The following is a 19,225-nucleotide window of genomic DNA, read 5'->3' as shown; positions in this document are numbered from 1 at the left end:
CACCACACAGGGCAGTGAATGTGGTGGACCAAAAGGAGGAAAAGGAGGACCAAAATGGCCTCCGTGCATTGTGGGTAGGGAAATTCTGGCCGTGTGAAAATTGTTTCAAGGGAAAAGAACCTCTGGGAGTTGCAGGTTTCCAAACCCACAGGGCTACACAGCTGGCTGTCTGCACTAGCAGGACAGGGGGTAGCAGAAGTGGGAGGAATCCTGCTTCCCAACTATTTGCAAGATTACGTGATGGCTGCATTAACTCAGGGATGGGACAGTAACTCAGGAATGTTGGATCTGCTGCCTGGGACCAGTGTGCTGTCATGGGACGGTGAACCCAGTGGGTTCCCCAAATGAGGACACAACCCATCCAGCATCATACCAGACCATATGGCCTGAGTTACAGTGATGTTCACTGATAAACAGCACTTCCCCTCCCCATTTAGGGGGGGAAGGGTACTCACACTCCTGTCCCCAAAGAGCCCATGGAGTTTTCAAGACACTGTCCCACTTTTGCTGCTAAGTTAAAACCACAAACCAAAGAAATGAACACATCCAGCATGTGCCCTGATTTCTGCAGATTGACCACAATCTGTCACGCCAGCTTCACCCCGTGGCATGTCTGGCTGCTAGCCTGAACATTCCATTCCTCTGTGCCCCAGAGGCTGCTGGGATGGAAGCCATGCCCCTGGGAGAGAATGGTGCCTCCAGGCTTGCCGGGGCAGCAAGGTGTGGGGAATGGTGCTACTGAACGGTCCGTTGGGAAAGAACTAACACCTGTGTTGTTTTGGCAGGTGCTCTTCCTCTACCCCTCCCACAAAGGTAGCACTTCTCCCATCTTCCCATCAAGTTGTATCATGGCACGGGGACAGGGAGGAGAGGCTTCCAGCCACCTACCCAGGCTGTGTCTCCTTGGTGCCCAGAAAACGCAGTCATGGCAATCCAAAATCATTCAGAACTCAGCCCCAGGTTCACACACTCTCGAAAGCTGGGTGATAATGGGGCCCATGAGACAAGGTTCAGAACTGAAGGATATAAACCTAAGTGACTGATGGTACTGGAAATCGAAACCCTTCCATCTTGATGGTTCCAAAGATTGTTTTCCTAACAATCTACCCACAGTTACCCTCGTGCTCTGCTGCATACCCAGGACCGTGTTCACCCTCGTGGCCACCACAAAACCAACACGAAGAACCTTTATCAAAGAGGTTTCCCACCAGCACAGCCACCTTTGTGAAGTGACAGGTCCAATTCAACACTATCCCTTAGGGATGGCTAAGGCCCTTTGTTTTCAGTTTTTACTGATTTTTACCAAAACATTCCCAGCTTTTACAAAAGCCATTATTCTGTAATTATTTTACCACTTTTCACCCACATTTTGGACCACTCAAGTACATGAAAATACTGATTACGTTAAGCAAATCCAATGCATTACATTATGCAGATGTGTTTATGTTAATAAAAAGTTAGTCTAAGGGTAAATGTGAGGCTGTCTGTTGAGTAAGGCAATGTAGTGGAAGATACACACATGCATGTTAATATGTGTATACACTGTTAAGATACAATTCATGAAATAAACCACCGCATTAAACTGCTTTTACTTACAATACTCTTACGTTTCTCTATTTGTTGCTTTACATCTGTCCTCCCATCCCTCAATATTAACCCCAATATTTACCCAGAAAATGTTAACGTCATTTTTTTAACCAATTTTCATCTGTTTTCAAATGTTTGTAATAAACACCAATAAATTCCAAGCAAATGTTAAACAAACTAAAACCCAAACAGGAAGGGCCTTGCCGATGTGCAATCCAACCGAGGAAGGCCGCTATACAGGCTTCCCGGTCCATCGCCCTCTCTTTCCATAGCTTTAGAAAGCATCTTTCAGTTTGTCTTACCTGTCCTCCAGCCCCTTGCACTGCATCAGCATCAGCAATGCCTGGGGGATGGGGGGGGGTTATTTCCTCTGGTGACCATCATAAGCTGCTGGCAACTCTGGCAGTGCCAGGGTAGCAGAGGAGAGGCACAGACTGACAGTGAGGTGCCCATGGTACACTCATGGGTCTCCTGGTCTGGGGCCTTACTGTGTCACATCCCACAAGACTAGGGTGAAGGACGTTAACAGAGAGAGTTCTGACCTAGGGAACCCCTACATGTGTCGTGACATCATGAGACAGTGCGGCATCTTCACGTCATGAAGCAGCATCTTCACGTTGAAGCATTACCTCCTGATGGCAGCAGACCAAGAAAAAATATTCTTTGCCCTGCAGGTGAATCTCAATAGTTCAGGGGAGAGGCTGGCAGCAGAGGTAAAATGAGCTGAGCTCATATACAGCATTTTTGTGGTTATAAATGCTATTAACATTGCAGCTTGGCCTCCTCCAACAGCACCAGAGTGGTACGAAGCAATTCATTGCCAGAGCTCCGTAACCCATCCAGCAACTGAGTCACAGGGGAAGGAAGGCCAGCCTGATTCTCTGACCCTCCTAGAATCCCGGGTCCCTGCACAGCTCATAAGTCTGACCCCAGAGAAAGCCCCAGAGAGAAGAGGTCCCCATGGTGTCTGATCCCAAGCCCTGGTGAAATCAGTGGAAAGACTCCCAATGACTTCAAGAGATTTTGGACCCCCCTCCACCCTCCTACGTGACTGACCATGGTATGGGGAGAGATTGGACCCTCGTGACTGATGGGCCTCTTTGGCTCCCTTACCACAGCCTGTTCTGAGCCTGCAGGCTTGGGTATCAGGCAGAGAGGCCTTCCCACAGACCACACCCCCTCCTCTGAGGAGGAAGGATGATGAAGCATCCCCCACTCCCCCCCCCCCCACACACACCACAGGCCATTAGAACAGGTGATTAATGGAGAGAGCTGATTTCCACTGGGCTCTCACCCCAGGAGACTGCCTGGCTCTGAATGTGGGATTGAGCTTGGTAGGTACAACAAGCACACGGGGCCCCGTCGCTCACCCAGACGTGGCAGAAGAAAAGGCCCGGATGGTCCATACTCTTTTAAAGGTAAAATTAGATTTTTTTCTCATTATTTCTAACTCTTGAATTTGAGGCTGGAGGGGGAGGGCGTGGGTGGGCTCACCCTGCTGTCCCCCTCTTCCCCCCGGACCAGTGCCACCCGCTGGGGAAGCGAGAGGAATAGAATTGGCAGGCTGTGAAATTCTCTGCAGAGAGCCGGCTCATGCTGCTCGTTTATTCATTTGAATACAGGCAGCTCCTTCCAGGTTCTTGCGCTCAGCCTCCCTTGGGTGACCCTGAATTTGCATGGGCTCTCCTGCTAATGAGCGGGGGAGATTCTGGAATGCCCCCGTTTTGAATTACTGCTGCTCGTCTGAACCCTCGGCTCTCCCCACCAGGCATAAATTGAAAGCCTGGCTTTCCCCTTCCTCTCTTCCTTTCCTGATCCCTTCTCTCCCCCTCCCATCCATTCCACTCCCCATCCCTCCTGCCCTCCCGGGGAGAGTGGGGGGCGTGTGGAGAGGGCTGCAGGCAGCTGAGCAGCAGTAAAATCCTCAGGAGGAGGCTAATTTCTGAGTTCTCCTCAAGTCACCTTCCTGCTGGGCTGTTAGAGGAGTGCATTATTCAAACATGAGCCTGTGCATCCATTCTCTCTGCTCTCCCATCTGCAAGCTGCCAAGTTTTCCCTAGAGAGCATTGTACATTTTACAGTTTTTCCCTTTTGCTCTTGTTGCAGCTCTGCTGACTGACAGCAGCGATTGCAGGGGACGGAGGAGGAATGGCCCTCTGACCTAAGGACAAGAGGATGGTGGCCAAGGAGCCAGGCCAGCAATGCATGGCTACTAGCTTCACTTTGGAACAGAGGAAGGCCACGACAGGACCCTCAGCAGAGCCGAATCCACTGCAGCCCCAAGGAGTGGCCGCCGGGATGCCGTACCGGCCAGGAGGGAGCACTTACCTTCACGCCATCATTCTTCTTGTTGCCTCCACTTTTCCCTCCTGCGGAGACAAGGTAGGAGGTTAGCAGGGCCAGGCAAGGCGCCAAGGCCAACAGAGTGAGGATCAGCAGCATAAGGGAGGATGGAGTCAACAAAAGGGGCGGAGGGGGGGTTCAGGAGTCCTTCCGGGTTGCTGCGCTCCAGACCCAGAGCAGAACAGCCCTAGGTGCAGCCCCTTGAGCTACGAGGCGAACACCTCAACTCCAGCCCTTCCTTCTCCTGCACAGAGACAGAGGCCCCAGCCACGTCTCCTGACGTCAAGCCAGCTCCATGGAGGAACCCGAGCAACAGGCAGTGTTGGAAACAGCAGAGGCCTGGGCAGAGGGAGAGGTCTCTGGGCAGTCTTCTTCCTGCCGGGACTCAAGGGTCATGCAGCAGTCTGGCCAGTGAAGATCCAGTGTCCTCCACAGCAGAGTATGAGCCTCAGTCCAGCCCCAGGGCTTCCCTTCCTGCCTTTGTCTTGGGGAGCTGAGTATGAAGCTATAAGCAGTGCACTGTGGCACTGCCTGCCTGCCTCCCTCTCTAATTTTAGCCCCATGCTGCTGGGGTCATGTGCTACGATTCCCTCGACCTGACAGCTGCAGCCCACATTTTGACAATGATGAAAAGCAGACGGCCTCCCTTGAGCCCACCTATCACCGCAGGCCCCATCCCCCAGGGCCGCTCCGGCGCTCTCCCAGCTCGCTGCCCTTGGCAAACAGATAATGAACTTCCAGCAGCCGCCCGCCCGCCTGCCCACGCGGTAGGGTCGGATGAGTGTGCTGGGGGGAGGAGACCCCTGTGAATTCCTGGGCAGAATGCGGGAAGGGAAGTGACTGTGGGGTGTAGCTTTGAACATCCTGGCCTCAGATGCTCAAGGTCAGGCCCTTCGCCCTTAGTAGGGTCTGACAGAATATCCCCCCTGGGTGTTTAACTCTTCCAGCCCTGCTACGTACCCCCGCAACTGCCACATGTCAGCAAAACCCTAACTACCCCCACGACAAATGCCTGGGGCTGACCCTCACCACCAGCCGCTGAACAATCCCAATGCCCCCTGCAGGCCCCAGCGGTCCTCGACCTGACCTCCCTCCCAGCTCACCTCCTGCTCCCTCTTACCCACCTGACAAGCACCCTGCTCTGACTGTCTGCAGCTACTTCACAAACTCCCTGTGCCAACCATCCTCTGTCCAACTCCAGAGACTTCCCAGAAGGCCTTGGGCAAGCTTAATCACCCTCCATCCTCTTTCAATCCCACCCTAACAGTGCCCTGTCCCGACCCCCACCGTGCCACCTGTTCAGAGAAAACAGATGCCCAGGACAGAAGGGACCATTGTGATCATCTACTCTGACCTCCGGTACAACCCAGGCCCGAGAACTGCCCCAGAATAGACACTTGCTCCCTCCATCCCTCAGCTGAACACCTCACAGTTCCTCTGTGCTAGACCAGCAATTGGATTCCTCCTCCTCTCCCCCACAAATTCCCCAGCTCTCCTCTCACGTGCACAATCCATTCGGCGCCTGCACACCGTCCATCCTCCCTGCCTCTACCCACCCAGAGGAACTGGCATCCAGCTAAGCCCCTCCCAGGCTTGAGACATTCTGGCCCCGATTCACCCTTTGCCCTGCACCTTGTGTCAGCATTTACACCAGTGCAGAGTGTAAATTGGACGGGCGGCATTTTGCACTGGTGCAAACAACTGTGCAAGGCGTAGGGAGCTGGGGACTCAGGCCCTCGGAGAGGAGGTGTGGCAAGCAGCTGGGGCAGGGGGCATATTTTGTTAGGACTTTAAAAAAGAAAGTTAAAATTCCCCCTGGCCACTCCCAGCAGCTGCTGAGGCTGGGGGTCAGCATTATGGTCCGGGGCTTTCATACCCACATCATGTTCATACAACTGGGGGGTGGGATAGCTCAGTGGTTTGAGCATTGGCCTGCTAAACCCAGGGTTGTGAGTTTAATCATTGAGTGGTCCATTTAGGGGTCTGGGGATTGGTCCTGCTTTAAGCAGGGGGTTGGACTAGACCTCCTGAGGTCCCTTCCAACCCTGATATTCAATGAATTGCTGGTTCACAGGCCTTCAAAAACACAGATTAGCTCCAGGTATGTTTTCAAGGTCTTCCCAGAATACAGGTGATTAGTGAGAGCTAATCTGCAATGCTATTTAGATTGTCAAAACTTTTGGGTAGGAACTGTGTTTTCAAATTGCCTGTAAAGCCCCAAGTATGCTTTGGGTGCTATGTAGCTAAAAAATGATCAAATAAGAACAATAATAGGTCAGAAAACTGTTTGTGATACCTACCCACCCATTAGCAATTTTCCAAAGTTACGTGTCTTTTCAACCGACAATACTGCTAATAATCAGCTACAATGTCCTCCACACTGTCTGAGATGCAAAATGAAGAGGTCCCTTGCTCAGAAGAGCTTACAGTCTAGCACCGAGATGTGGCACCTGCTTTACCGTCACCGATATGTTGTTTTTCTAACAGAGATCTTTTTTTTGATTCATATTGAATGAGTGTGGAACAAACCTGGTCAAAACACACCTGTGGCCACAACAAATCTCACCGACCCCTTTTCTAGGCTGGGTGGGCCCCTGAGGTCAGAGATTCGCCCCTCTCTGGAGGACACAGCCAGGTCAGGCCTGCAGCCCTGCACATTAAGTACCAGTGCCCTCCTCTGCCTTTTCCACTAGGGCTATGGGCAGGTTGCAACAGATTGCAAGTTGCAGGGGCATGTGTTGGAGAGGGGATGCTTTCAATGCCAGTTTGAGGATCGAGGTTCAGACTCATTGTGAGACATCTCATTTGGTACCACACTTAAGAATCATCTGGAAATTCATGATTCCTTTATGTGAGTTCCCATCTGTAGGCTACAACCTACCCCCCTCCCCAACTCCCTTCTTGGCTGCCTGTGCATGCTAGCTGTGTGAGAACACCTGGGAGTAAGGGAAGGACGTGGAGCCTTTGTGCACAGACCAGACTTCCCAATAGCTTTAACCCTTCTTGAAGCTCTGACCACAGGACTCTCCCCTAGAGAGGGAGAGAAGAAAATGCAGAAAAAGAAAGGAGGGAAACAGAGAGAGACTGCAGCCTCCGGGGGCTGCTGCGGTCTAGTTCTGACCGTACCTGGACAGCTTCCAAAGGGCCTGACTGCAAGACAATTTTTCCATGACTCTCTAACACCCTCCCCCACACAGAGAGATCTTTTCACTTAGGGCTGGACTCCAAGTCCAGCCGTGGAGGGAACACAGCCTAACAACTCGCCTGCCGTGATGGGTATAGTGGTGTTCTCCCTCTCTTTCAGGGCCAGCCATTGGTACCCGAGGCCCTTGGGATTGCAGTTCCCGTCACAGAGGTCCCTCAATGGAAGGGGAACATACTGGCGGCACTATATATGATTAGGCTCCATGGCTTTGTATTGATGTTTGCAGAGAGGCCCACATGACTTGGGCCATATCTGCCTCTTATTAGTCACAACCTAGATAGAGGCTGAACCCAGGACCCTTCCCAAAAGGCTTTTTCTCTTTCCTTCTGCCCAGAGATGATGGGAGAGCTCTCCTTGGAGCCCAGCCTAGCATGGCTGAGGGAGGGGTTATTACAGTGACAGGAGCTTTCCCGTCTGGGCTGGGTCTGAGCACCAGCCACTCACCACAGAGCTGTGAAAAGAGAGGCTGCACCTTCTCCGCCCCAGCACCTCCCCGGGATGTGAACATGGCTGCACGTTCACTGCTAGTAGGCAAATGCATATAAAGCCCTTCAGGACCAAATCTCCAGGAACCGTGATTTCCAAAGTCATCGATTCTACCCCCTCTTGGGCCATACAGCTCTCCCCCTTCTCTTCTCCAGGTCACCTTTCCCGCTGCCAGCCTGGTGGTGCATCCCAGAATGACCTCCATTACGAACTCACAGCACGCGTGGTCAGCCCCCACGGGGATGTGCGTGGTGTAAATGCAGAAGGGATAGTCTAAGCCAGTCTTTCCCAGTAAGGTTTCTGGGTTTGGCTGGCTTTTGTGGGTACAACTCAGCTCCCACCTAGCACGCGAAACCCAGTGTATACAATAAATGCAAAGCAACTGAGTAAAGAGCGTGAGGTGCCTGCCAAGACAACACCTACCAGAGAAGTTCCGGGTTGCCAGCATCGTAGTGAGAATAGCTCCCTGAAATACACAAAAGGCAGAAAGGAAAGAAAGGAAAGAGAGATGACTGTGCTCAGAGTCAGGCCCATCTGTTTGTCCTTCTATTCCAAGGTATCCGGTGGAAAACAGAACCAGCTGGAGCTGGTGGGAGGTTGCATAGGGGCATGAACATAGTCCAGAGATGATATTAACAGACACAGAAAACAGTTTGTAGAAACAGGTCCTGGGTAGGGGCCCTACAGTCCAAGTCTCTGGGTGGTAATGGGAGGGACAGGATGATTTACAACCTTCTTGTGAAAGCAATCTAGATCTCTCCCCTGGGCCTTTTTATGTGCCATGCAGTGGCATCATTTCTTTGGCCCTGTGTTCCAAAGGGACCGGGACCAGAGCAGCAGAGAGATTTCTATTGGGAGTTTCTGGGAAGTTTCCTTATCTTCCCCCCCACATCACCTGCCCTTCTGAGATTCTGCCAGAGCGAGAACAGACAAAACGCCAGGACTCTGCTCACTCCAGTAACACACACTTTTACTTTTCAATGAGAAGCTTATTCTCCTGTACCTGCCTCCCTAACCACAGTCCCAGGGTTTCCACTGCAGACTGCTAAACTGCCTATATCCGTGAGATTAAAAGGAGTAGCAGACATGCAGGGCCGTACTCTGATTTCAGTTTAGTCTGTGTAAATTGTAACAAGTGGAATTACTCCAGATTGAAAAGGGTGTAATGGAGGTCAGAATCAGGTCCAATGCTATTAAAGTAACTTCTTATACTAAATTACAGCTGCGGAGGAAATATCCACCAAAACTAAACTTTGACCAAAAACAGAAAAAAAAGTACGGCAAAAATGTTCCCCAGAAATGTTTTCCGTTTTCCAGTTGACTCTGCTAACTAGTCAGGGGGCATATCAGGAGATTTGAGTCATTGGTTACAGTAACGGATTACTACTTAGAAGTGTAGACCTGAACTAATCTGATTACTTTCTAAAATGAACAATAAACATAGAGTATTGCCAGTTTCTTTCCTTGCCAACCTTGTTACCAGTCTGGAGTCACCTGCTTTGTGCTGCAAACCCAACAGCCCTCCCAGGCTAATGAAGGGCAGGGCTATATAACTGCTTAGATTGGAGACCGTCATGAAACAGACGCCAGGCTTGACAAAGCCCTGGCTGGGATGATTTAGTTGGGGTTGGTCCTGCTTTGAGCAGGGAGTTGCACTAGATGACCTCCTGAGGTCTCTTCCAACCCTAGACTTCTACACTGCTGGAAGTGGTTGGTGTTAATGACTCAGCGTTCAGCACTCTGCTTCACAAGCCAGTACAGAATGAATACGCAGCATGGTGCGAGGGGGCACTGTGTTACTAGAGGTGTGGCCTTTTTGGATGAGATGGAAAATCAAAGTTCTGACTCCTTCTGATCCCTCAAGATCCAATAGCACTTTTTGTAAGTGTATTGAGGTGTAACCCCCCACTGCCTGGTGACATCTCTAATCCAGCATTTTGCCTACCTATAATTCCCCCTACATTGTTAATTGGATACAACAGTCCTTCTTCCCCTCCGGCTCTAACCCGCTGTTGTGGTAGCCTGCCATGCACCGTTAAAAGGACTGCCCCCTAGTGGCAGACGTAGACACCCTCGAGCACTGTTTCGCTTTGGCAACCCTGTGATTGAAAGGTGCTTTATAGATGTCTATCATCGTTCCTTACCCGGGGGAAATACGGATTTCCCAATTTGCTTGCAACACATCTAACAGATGACTTCCTCAAAATAACTGGTCACACTCAGCAGGTGGGCAGGCGAACCACCTCCTCTTTTACATCCTTTTGTGCCTGGTTTCTAACATTCAGCCCCTTAGCTCAGCCTCTCCTTTCCATGGCCACTCTGGCTCCCTGAAATCCAAACTCACAGGATAACCTGGACTCCCACCCGGTGACACATTTGCTGTTCAGGAAAACAAACTCATCAGGCATTTCCCAGCTGGTTCCCAAAGGTACCCGGGCAGCAGGGATGGGCCCTGCGAATTACCTTTAGCTTTCTTCTGGCGTTGAACTTCTTCAGGCAATCCACTGTCTCTTGTCTGTGCATGCACGACGCCACAGTGGAGCGGTGCTAGAAGAGAGGAGAGCCTGCTCAGCAGTGGAGGGAAGGAGAGGGGGAGAAACCTGGAGACCCGAGGACCTGGGGAAGTGCACACATGTACACACACACAGTTGCTCTCCCATGCACACACACATGCACTCTGGCTCTCCTGGCTGAGGAATACAGCCATTGCTGTATGCAGCTGCGTGGGCCTCTCTGGGAGCAGCAGATAAAACTTAAATGGGTAGCGTGAGTTATCCACCCTCTTTGTTCATTTGTTCCTCGTTCTGCTGTGCAGTGGGCTGTAAATTAGCTTGCAGAGAGCTTAGCTATGCCCTGGGCTGACTGATTCGTCTGCATGATTAACACTGCAGTTCCTTGCTGTGGAGGGATGTGATGAGGGGTTTCAGGCATGGATTATGCATGGCAGTGAAGCTAAGTTTGGGGATGATTTTTCACTTTGGTCGTTGATCAGACTTTTATGGGATGAAAGGTGTGTCGGCGAGTCCCAGGCTTTGGTACAATCTCTGCCATGGAAAGGAGCTCTGTTACTGGCCCCTGCCTGGGTGACTCTCCTATTTCTAAGGCCTGGTCTACACTGCACAGTTAGGTTGATGTAAGGCAGCTTACACTGACATAATTAGATCAGCGTACACACTACAGCCTTGCCCCCCCGATGTAAGTGCCCTGCTACACCGACATAACTCCACGTCCACGAGAGGCGCAGGGCATGTGTCGGTGTAGTTAGGGCGAGGCAGTGTCTGTGTAGACACTGCGTTACTTACATCGGCTGCCGGCTGCCTTCTCAGTTTCAGGGTTCCATGCTGGAGCTGTGAGATTGAGAAGAAAGCCGGGCAGCTACAGCCTGGCTGCCCCCACTCCCAGCAGGGACAGGGGAGGTGAGAAGCCCAAGCAGCTGCCCCCGGCTCCCAACTGGGAGGTGAGAAGCCGAGAGACTGGGGGGCAGCTGGGCTCCCAGCGAGGAGCTGCACAGAGCTGAGCACCCTGGCTCTCAGCCCGCCACACTACTCCTCTTCAGTTGGTGGAAGCACTCCTGGGGAGGACGCGCACCACTCACAGAAGGAGGGTAGGGTGGACATCAGCCACCAGTGGCTGTACGTTGAGCTAACTTACGTCTGTGTGTAGACATGCCCTAACTGTTGTTACAGCCCACACAATAGGGCCCTGTAGCCGGGAAGTAAGGGGGCACATCGCAGATCTGAGGTGAAGCATTAAAGATCCAGAAGGCACTAGAGAAAGAGTATTTTTGCCATGTGAAGCCAATATTATGACGGTCAGAAACCTAGCTGTAAACAGAAGACAGCAGAAGAGCGTGCAGGGCATGCTGGGGTTTGCATTGACACCAAAAGCTGCAGCTGCAGGGAGGAAGAGGAGCAGCAGGAGGAGGAGGAGGAGGAAGGCATGGCACAGCCAGCAGCAATGGCGGAGCAGAGCTTAGAGTCGACCTCTATGATCCAAGCTCTCAGGGAGCTGGGCAGGTGAGTTTGACACAGCCCCCCTCAGAGAGACAAGGGATTCCCACCATCCTCCTGCACCGGAGCCAAGAGCAGCAGGGCTCCGGCTGCCTGAGGCTCCTGGGGTGGGAGGGGGGCAGACATTAATGAATTAACAGTCTTTTTCTTGGTTTGGCTAAGATGGCACATTTCCTCCCATCACCAGGCTGTCTGTTTGGATTTAAGTTTAATGTGAGTTCGTATGAATGCTTCACTTGCACTAAGGCTTCACGACACCTACATGTCTCGTGCTGACTTAGAGAAATGCCTGTCGCTGTATCAGAGGAGTGACACCTGGGAGGAGGATTTCATTACATCAGATAGACAGGCCACACACAAGGCGATGCCTATTCAAAGTAAGGTGTCCCATCATTTGCACAAAACCTCCCAATTTCTGGACCTTCATCCTTAACAGAGATGTTCCCACCTCACAGAACAGGCCACATCTCCCAGCTGCATGCTAAGCTGCCCATCCTTCCAGCGTCGGCTAGCGCCCTGAGTAGCTCACCCTGTACGCCATGCTTACCGATATCCATGGATGCTTCAGAGCCTCTGCTGCTGTGATACGCTTGGATGGGTTGATCGTTAACATCTTGTTGATGAGGTCTTTTGCTTCAGGAGTGACGGTATCCCACTCGGGTGAAGGGAACTGCAAAGGCAAAGGAGCTGGACGTGAGAGTGCCAACAGCAGTGACGTATGGGGCACTTCTGCTGCTGCCCAGCCCACCCAGATCAAGTTTGGCTCATTCCCGCACAGTCCTCTTCCATGAGAACGAGCCTCTTCTCATGCTGGGAGGATGTGGTGGGTTTTGGCCAAAGGGAGAGTGAATGGTTAATTCTGCCAGCTCTAGCAATTTCACCGCCTCAAGCACGGCGGCACACCGCGGGGGGCATTCTGCTGCTCGCCAGTCCTGCGGCTCCGGTGGACCTCCCACAGGCGTTCCTGCGGAGGGTCCGATGGTCCCGCGGCTCTGGTGGAACTTCCGCAGGCGCGTCTGCGGGAGGTCCACCGGAGCTGCGGGACCAGCTGACCGTCCACAGAAACGCCTGCGGCAGGTCTACCAAAGCCGTGGGACCAGCGGACCCTCCGCAGGCAAGCCTGCGGCAGGTCCACCGGAGCCGCCTGCCGCCTCCCAGCAACCGGCAGAGTGCCCCCCGCGGCGTGCTGCCCCAAGCATGTGCTTGGTGTGCTGTGGCCTGGAGCCGGCCCTTCCTGGAACAGTGGACACAGGGTGACCAGATGCCCCAATTTTATAGGGACAGTCCCAATTTTAGTTTCTTTTTCTTATATAGGCTCCTATTACCCCCCACCCTCTGTCCCGACTTTTCAAACTTGCTGTCTGGTCACCCTAAGTGGACAGTAGGAGAAAGTCTATCCTCTGCTGGAGAGGATCAGACCCACTGTTGTTTCCCCCACTATTTTCTCCCGCCTGTAGCCTGGAGTAGCAACTTCCAAAGAGAATATCAACTCTCATGGGAATTCTCCTTTGGCTCGGGGGGGGTGGGACGCCTGAGGCAGGAAAGACTCCGAGCTTCAAGCTGATGAACCCAGCATCAGCAGGCAGCTAGCATGTTCGTACTGTCCCCAACAGACACTTCGGGAGCAGCAACAGCTCCAATAGAGACTCCAGAGGAAGATCTGTCCAAGCCGCCCTACAGCAGCCGTAGCCTTTTGGTGTTGTGCTGTTTCCCCAAACCGCACACCTTCCTCCACAAGGCTTTGAAATGGCTGCGTTTGTGACTGGTGGATGTGGTCTTCCCCATTGCCACTCACAAGCACAGAAGGAATGGCCAGTTCAAGCCAGCAGCTGGTCTCAGCTACTGGTCCTATTTCTATAAAGAGTCAAAAGTGATGACTTGGAGGCAAGATGGGTGCCGGAGAGAGGAGAAGAAGAGTGTGTGAGAGACGAGTTGGGAGGGGACAAAAACAGAGCGACTTACATCATAGGCCCCGGCTTTGATCTGCTGGTAGAGTCGGTGTTGATCCTCATCCCAAAAGGGAGGATACCCAACCAACAGAATATAGAGAATGACTCCTGGACAAGAGAGGGATAGGCGCATATTATTATAAACCTCTATCAAGTGGAGGTGGGAGAGAGTTTAGATCACTGACTTAGGAGATCTGTATGGTCCTAGTTCTGTGTTGGTCTAAATCAGGGGAAAGAAGTTACAGGTGAGGGTAAATTTTTATTAAGTAGGGCTTACTTGCCTACCCAGTTTCAGGCTGACAGTCACGTACACACAGCCATGATGCCAGTGCATGCAAATGACAGGTCAGATGCCATGCATGTGTGCAGCTCTCTGATCTGTGCACGCAGTCACAGCAACTGTGCACACAAATGTAGGCATACATTGTGCATGGGCCTCCTTGAAAACAGTTTGGCCTGAAGAGAAATCCGTTTCAGTCTGCACCCTGCGACATTCTGGAAGCCCATACGGAGAGCAGTGCCTTTCCACGTGCCTGAGCTGTGAAATCAATTTGAAGGTGAAGCTTTTAATTAATTGGGTCACTGGTGCATTGTGTTCCAGATACGTGAGGCACACTGGGTTTGGCCTCACATGCAACTGGCATGTCCCAGGGAAAGCGCTGGCATTTCACAAAGTGCTGGTATTTTGGAGAAAACTGCCACTCCAGTGGCATTTTCAGAGTTGGCCTGCAAGGAAAGGAGTCACTTCTGAAGAGCACCCTATTTCTGAGCAGTGGTGTCTCTCATGACATGGGTGGAATGAAAAGCCAATGTCACATCTTGTTAACACAAGGCCTCTCTAGCATCACTGGTGGTTTAACATTCAGGAAGAACATGGCTGTTTAAGACTTAAATTAAGCATACAGTGATGCCGTCAGGCGCAAGAGCGATGCACCTGGGCAGGGAAGCTGTGGCTCACAGAATGGCAGGGGTACAGTCCTTGTGATACAGGCTGCCCTCGCGCCCGCAGCTTCAGAATGAGCATGCTGAAATAAACACGTCTCTGATATGTTGGTGGGTGTGGCACAGAATGCAGGAAATAAGAAGCTTGGCTGCTTCTTCCTTCTCCTAAATGTATTTGTCCCGCTTTCCTGTTTGCAAACCTCAGTCTGACTTACCACACGCCCAGAGGTCCACAGCTTTGCCATAGGGATCCTTCCGGAGCACTTCTGGAGAAAGGTACCCTGGTGTGCCTGCGAAACCTAACAAACCAAACATAGGCGCCGACTTCCTCAGTCCCCAGGGGGTGCTCGACCTCTACTCCAACCCTTCCCCCAAACCTCCACCCCTGCCCCACCCTCACCCCGACTCCATCCCTTCCCCCAGACCCCATCCCCACACTGCATCTTCCCGCCCCCACCCTGCCCCACCACTTCCCATCCTGTTCCACCCCCTGTTCCACCTCTTCCTGCCCCCAATCCTCTCCCTTACCCCCAGCGCCTCCTGCACGGTGCTGAACAGCTGATCTGCAGCAAGCAGGCAGTGCTGGGGGGGGAAGGGCAGGTGCAGATCTGCAGGGCTGCTGATGGGTGCTGATCACCCACTGTTTTTTTCCCGGGGGTGCTCCAGCCCCGGAGCACCCACGGAGTCGACACCTCTGGAACCATACCCAGACAATACCCAGTCACGTCAGCACTCGCCAGAACCCTCAAGAGCTGACTGCGAGACAAACATGTCACTTGTGCCTTATGCCACAATTAGTCCATTGAGAACAGCGATAACAAAGAGAATTGGCCATCCAGAGGGCCCACGCTTGCATGATCTGATTACAGGTCCTCAGAGTTCAGTGCCTGTTCATTCGGGGCTGTGAGTGCACTGGGTCAGATTCTGCTCTAAAGTATACGGGTGTCAATCCAATGATTTAACTGCATTGGTGTGGGCGCAGTTACTCCAGATTGACACTGGTGTAACTGAGAAACCAATCTGTCCTGTGGTTAGGAAGTCCTGGCCTATTAGCAGCTAATCAGATGGGTTAAGGAAGGATCAGAAAATGAGTCATGCGAGGCAGAGCCAGCCTGCTGAACCAGGTGCTGGCACAGCATTAGGAAAGAAGTCTTGGGTTTGCATACTACACCTGTCTTCTCCCTTTGTATTCATCTCTACATTGGTAGGTTGCGTACGAAGATGTATACAACACCCTCTCCTGGTGAACGTGTAACCTACCCCTATTACTGAGGTCTCACTGGGTTTCAAGCATTGTCCGGAAGACCAGTTTTACAGTCCCCATTGTCCTGGGAGATGGTGGTACGCAGGGACTGCAGCAGTGCAGTGAAAGGGCACTCGGGGACTTCAACATGGTATAAGCCAATGGTGGACTGGGAGCACAGTGGAGGGGACACTGGCTGTGTATCCATCATGGAGTCATCAAACCCTTATAGTATCTCCATGACTCACATTCTAGTTCTGTGCATCCATTCATTGGATCCCCATTCAGTTACTTGGCTTATACCTTGCCTGGGCACCTCTGGGACCCAAGAGTATATTTTCCCAATGGAAACAAATGGGTTATCCCAAGTGCACCGTAGCGTGGTTTCAGCCTTGAAGGCTGCCAAAACTGCTGCTTTGCAAGGGACTAGTCAAGATTCCACACCCTTCCCCATCCCTGCTGGCCCTTAGGAGCTCAGTGGAAATGTTTTAACCCTTTGGTTAGATTCAGGGATAAATATTCAAGGTATCCGCGCTGCTTGTGACATTAATAAAACATTCCCAGGCAGTGTGGTGGGGGGAGCTGTTTAGCCACACATATAGAAACGGGAAATGCAGATCAATTCCTCCTCAATCCCCCGCCCGACCATTTCCACTCACCAAACCAAGCCTGCTGATCTGCTTCCACCTCAATGGCTAGGCCGAAGTCTGCCAGCTTGACTGCAGCTCCCTTCAGTTTGGATGCTAGCAGCAGGTTCTCCGGCTACAGGAGGAAGCGAGGGATAGAGAGCAAAAGAAAAACACACCCTCCCGATACTGTATTGAGACAACGTGGGCACCAGCAGGACCCCTTTCCTAGGGCTCTCTGACTGGCCATGTGAATGGCTAAGGCCAGCAGAACTCCCAGTCCAGGTTCTGGGTTGGGGACTGTCCCTCATCAGCCGCCGGCTGGGAGACATTTAACCGAGAAGCCCAGGGGTTGCTCTGTTATATCTAGATTGCCCTAGACACACTGAGATTCCCTTAAAACTATTCCGCCCTGCTCTGTGACACAGAAGGGAGCAGAACCAGAGGAGCTGGAAGAAGCTGGAAGATAGAACTATTACTTTCTGTCAGCCTCCTGTTGGTTGCTTTTCCTGCTACCTTCCTCTCTTCCAGCCCCTGGGCCTGTGAGTTACAGGTACGCTAGATTGCATTGCCTTACACAGACTCAGTGGGCCAAATTCAGGGGACATGTGTGCACGGGGGGGTCACGTTACCCAGTGATAAGTGGATGTGAGTCTAAGGGAGTCTGAGGTAGTGGAACATTAAAGTCTGCATGGCTGAAAGGAGGAGTTACCTAGCCCAGCTTAGGCTCCCTCGGACTCCTTGCTGAATCTGGCCCCTGGCTTCTTTAGGGAAGGGGAAACAATTGTATGTGTTACAGATCCGAGGTTCCCTCACGGACAGCTCGCCCTGATCTCTTCCTCACGTAGAAACAAGAGGTGTCATGGCCAGGAAAGCCCTCAGTGCTTATTTCCTTATTAACAGGCTGCTGTCCAGGCTCCATCACTCCCTATATTAGGGTTGATGAAGATACATGAATCCGGTTTCCACCTCCGCTGAGGTGCCCAACTCCGGGCTCCCATTCAGTGGCAATGTTATTATATCTATTAGAGAGAGTGATAGTCTAGTTCTGCTCTTTCAACTGCATTAGCCGGCCTGGAATCAGGGCAGCTGGCTCAATAATCCCCAGACAAACTGGAGGCAAACAAACTGATGACAGCACCGATTGATTCCCAGGTATTACCAGAGTTACTGGTATCTTTGTAGTGAGAGACGACGCTGGCTCCGTCTTGGAGGTCACACTCGTCCTGCATTTGGGCCTGAATTAGGGAGGTATTCTGAGAGGAAGAGGTGGGATGAGCTTCCCTTTATAGGAGAGGCTGCTGGGCCAATCTGAGAAGGGCTCTCTCCAGTGAGAGATCATTACAGACCAGCTTGTACTGGCCTGCAGGAAGGGAGGATCTCTGCTGCAGGAGCTCAGTGTTACTGAGTTGAATTCCCCCTGTGGGACACCTGGGGTTTCCAGGCTTCAAGACTATACCAGGATAATCAAGCCCCAGAGAACTTCCTGTTCCAGATGATGTGAGATCATGGGTTGTTCCCCCATCCTTCCACTGGAGGACAGATTTGAGGAGGCCCAGGTGGGGACCTGAAGCCTCACAGTTACTTACCAATCTTACAGCCACAGGGGATTGAATAGGTCTCCACTGAGCCCCAGCAATGGCCACCATGAAGCACTCCCTCCAAACTACCCATGTCTTCCTCTGGAGCTGACCTCACTTCCTCCAGAGCAGGAGAAAGGCATTTTTAAGCAGATCAGCTGCATCTTTCTGGAAGCAAAAGCTGGCCTGACAAGGGATCTTGAGCTAGGATCTCCTCATTGTTCCCTTCACCCTTGGCTTTTGGTAGCTCCCACAAGGTATTCTTCTCACAATGTTACAGGTGCACCAGACCTCCTCAGAGAAGGTTACAGGGCAAGGCTGCTAGGCCCATCTCCCTCTTTATGATGTTGTTATATCCTGGAAGCACTGGCCGTTACATGTATACATGCAGGGACCTTCACCACAGCTCTTACCTTTAGGTCCCGGTGCACCACGCCCATCTGGTGGCAATGCAGAACAGCTTCCAGGATCTGCTGAATGCAGTGACTGGAGAGAGAAATCATAAAAGTCACATCTGTGCGCTGGCAGAGCAGCAGAGATAGGGCTTCCTTAGGAGTGTCCCTTCATTTTTATCTCTTTTCATCACTTCCCACACACCCTATTCCTTGTCCGATTAGCAACCATACAGCATGGCTCAGAATCTCGCTCTACAGAGTCCCATGTGGTGCTGCATGGAGGAAGGTAGAACTATCAAAACCTGATTGCCAATAAAATCCCCAGTTGGGGGTCATTGAATCATTCAGCCAGACTTAGTGAACAATAGAAAAGGAGCACACAGGTTACCTTAGGAACTCTCATGGTTGTCAGAGGTAATGAGCTAACACAATCCAAACAATTCCCATAGAAACAACGTGAGCAGCTGCATAGAGAACTTGATAATGGGAGTTGGTGAAATCAGGATGCCAGCCTGAGTTTGAGCGATAACATCAAGCAGAGCAGCAGAACTCGTAAGACATAAAGCTTATGGTAACTCCAAGCCCATTTCCCTAGTCCTGACTTATGCTTGTAGGTCTCATCGGGTCTGTTTTGCTATATATAGCTCATTAAATCACGCACACTCTGTTGTCTGCATGAGAAAGAAAGAAAAAGAAGTTCCAGGTGCCAAGAGGGGATTATAACTTTGATCACAAAGCATTTGTCTGCAAAACAAAAGGTGTCAATTTACATTTTTCGCAAGGTACTAATAGGTGGATTGGTATAAACGTATTCAGTGCACGCAGAACACTCATTCCAAACAATGAAATAAAGGTAACG

At 51.6% G+C, this 19,225-nt stretch overlaps 1 protein-coding gene across 3 annotated transcripts in view; it reads right to left on the bottom strand.

Moving 5' to 3' along the window:
• Positions 1–19,225, bottom strand: part of CAMK2A (calcium/calmodulin dependent protein kinase II alpha) — a 72,379-nt gene that overhangs the window by 9,942 nt on the left and 43,212 nt on the right. For all 3 annotated transcript variants that reach the window (XM_050961555.1, XM_050961556.1, XM_050961558.1), the window contains exons 6-13: positions 18,385–18,457; positions 16,425–16,527; positions 14,738–14,821; positions 13,594–13,688; positions 12,179–12,301; positions 10,085–10,168; positions 8,045–8,087; positions 3,916–3,956 (exon numbers count right to left, since the gene is read on the bottom strand). In XM_050961555.1, the coding sequence (XP_050817512.1) occupies positions 3,916–3,956; positions 8,045–8,087; positions 10,085–10,168; positions 12,179–12,301; positions 13,594–13,688; positions 14,738–14,821; positions 16,425–16,527; positions 18,385–18,457 (646 nt within the window). The remainder of the gene's footprint in view (positions 1–3,915; positions 3,957–8,044; positions 8,088–10,084; positions 10,169–12,178; positions 12,302–13,593; positions 13,689–14,737; positions 14,822–16,424; positions 16,528–18,384; positions 18,458–19,225) is intronic.

This window comes from Gopherus flavomarginatus, chromosome 7 (genome assembly GCF_025201925.1).
Source record: "Gopherus flavomarginatus isolate rGopFla2 chromosome 7, rGopFla2.mat.asm, whole genome shotgun sequence".
Lineage (NCBI taxonomy): Eukaryota > Metazoa > Chordata > Testudines > Testudinidae > Gopherus > Gopherus flavomarginatus.
This window is presented reverse-complemented; position numbering and strand designations above follow the sequence as displayed.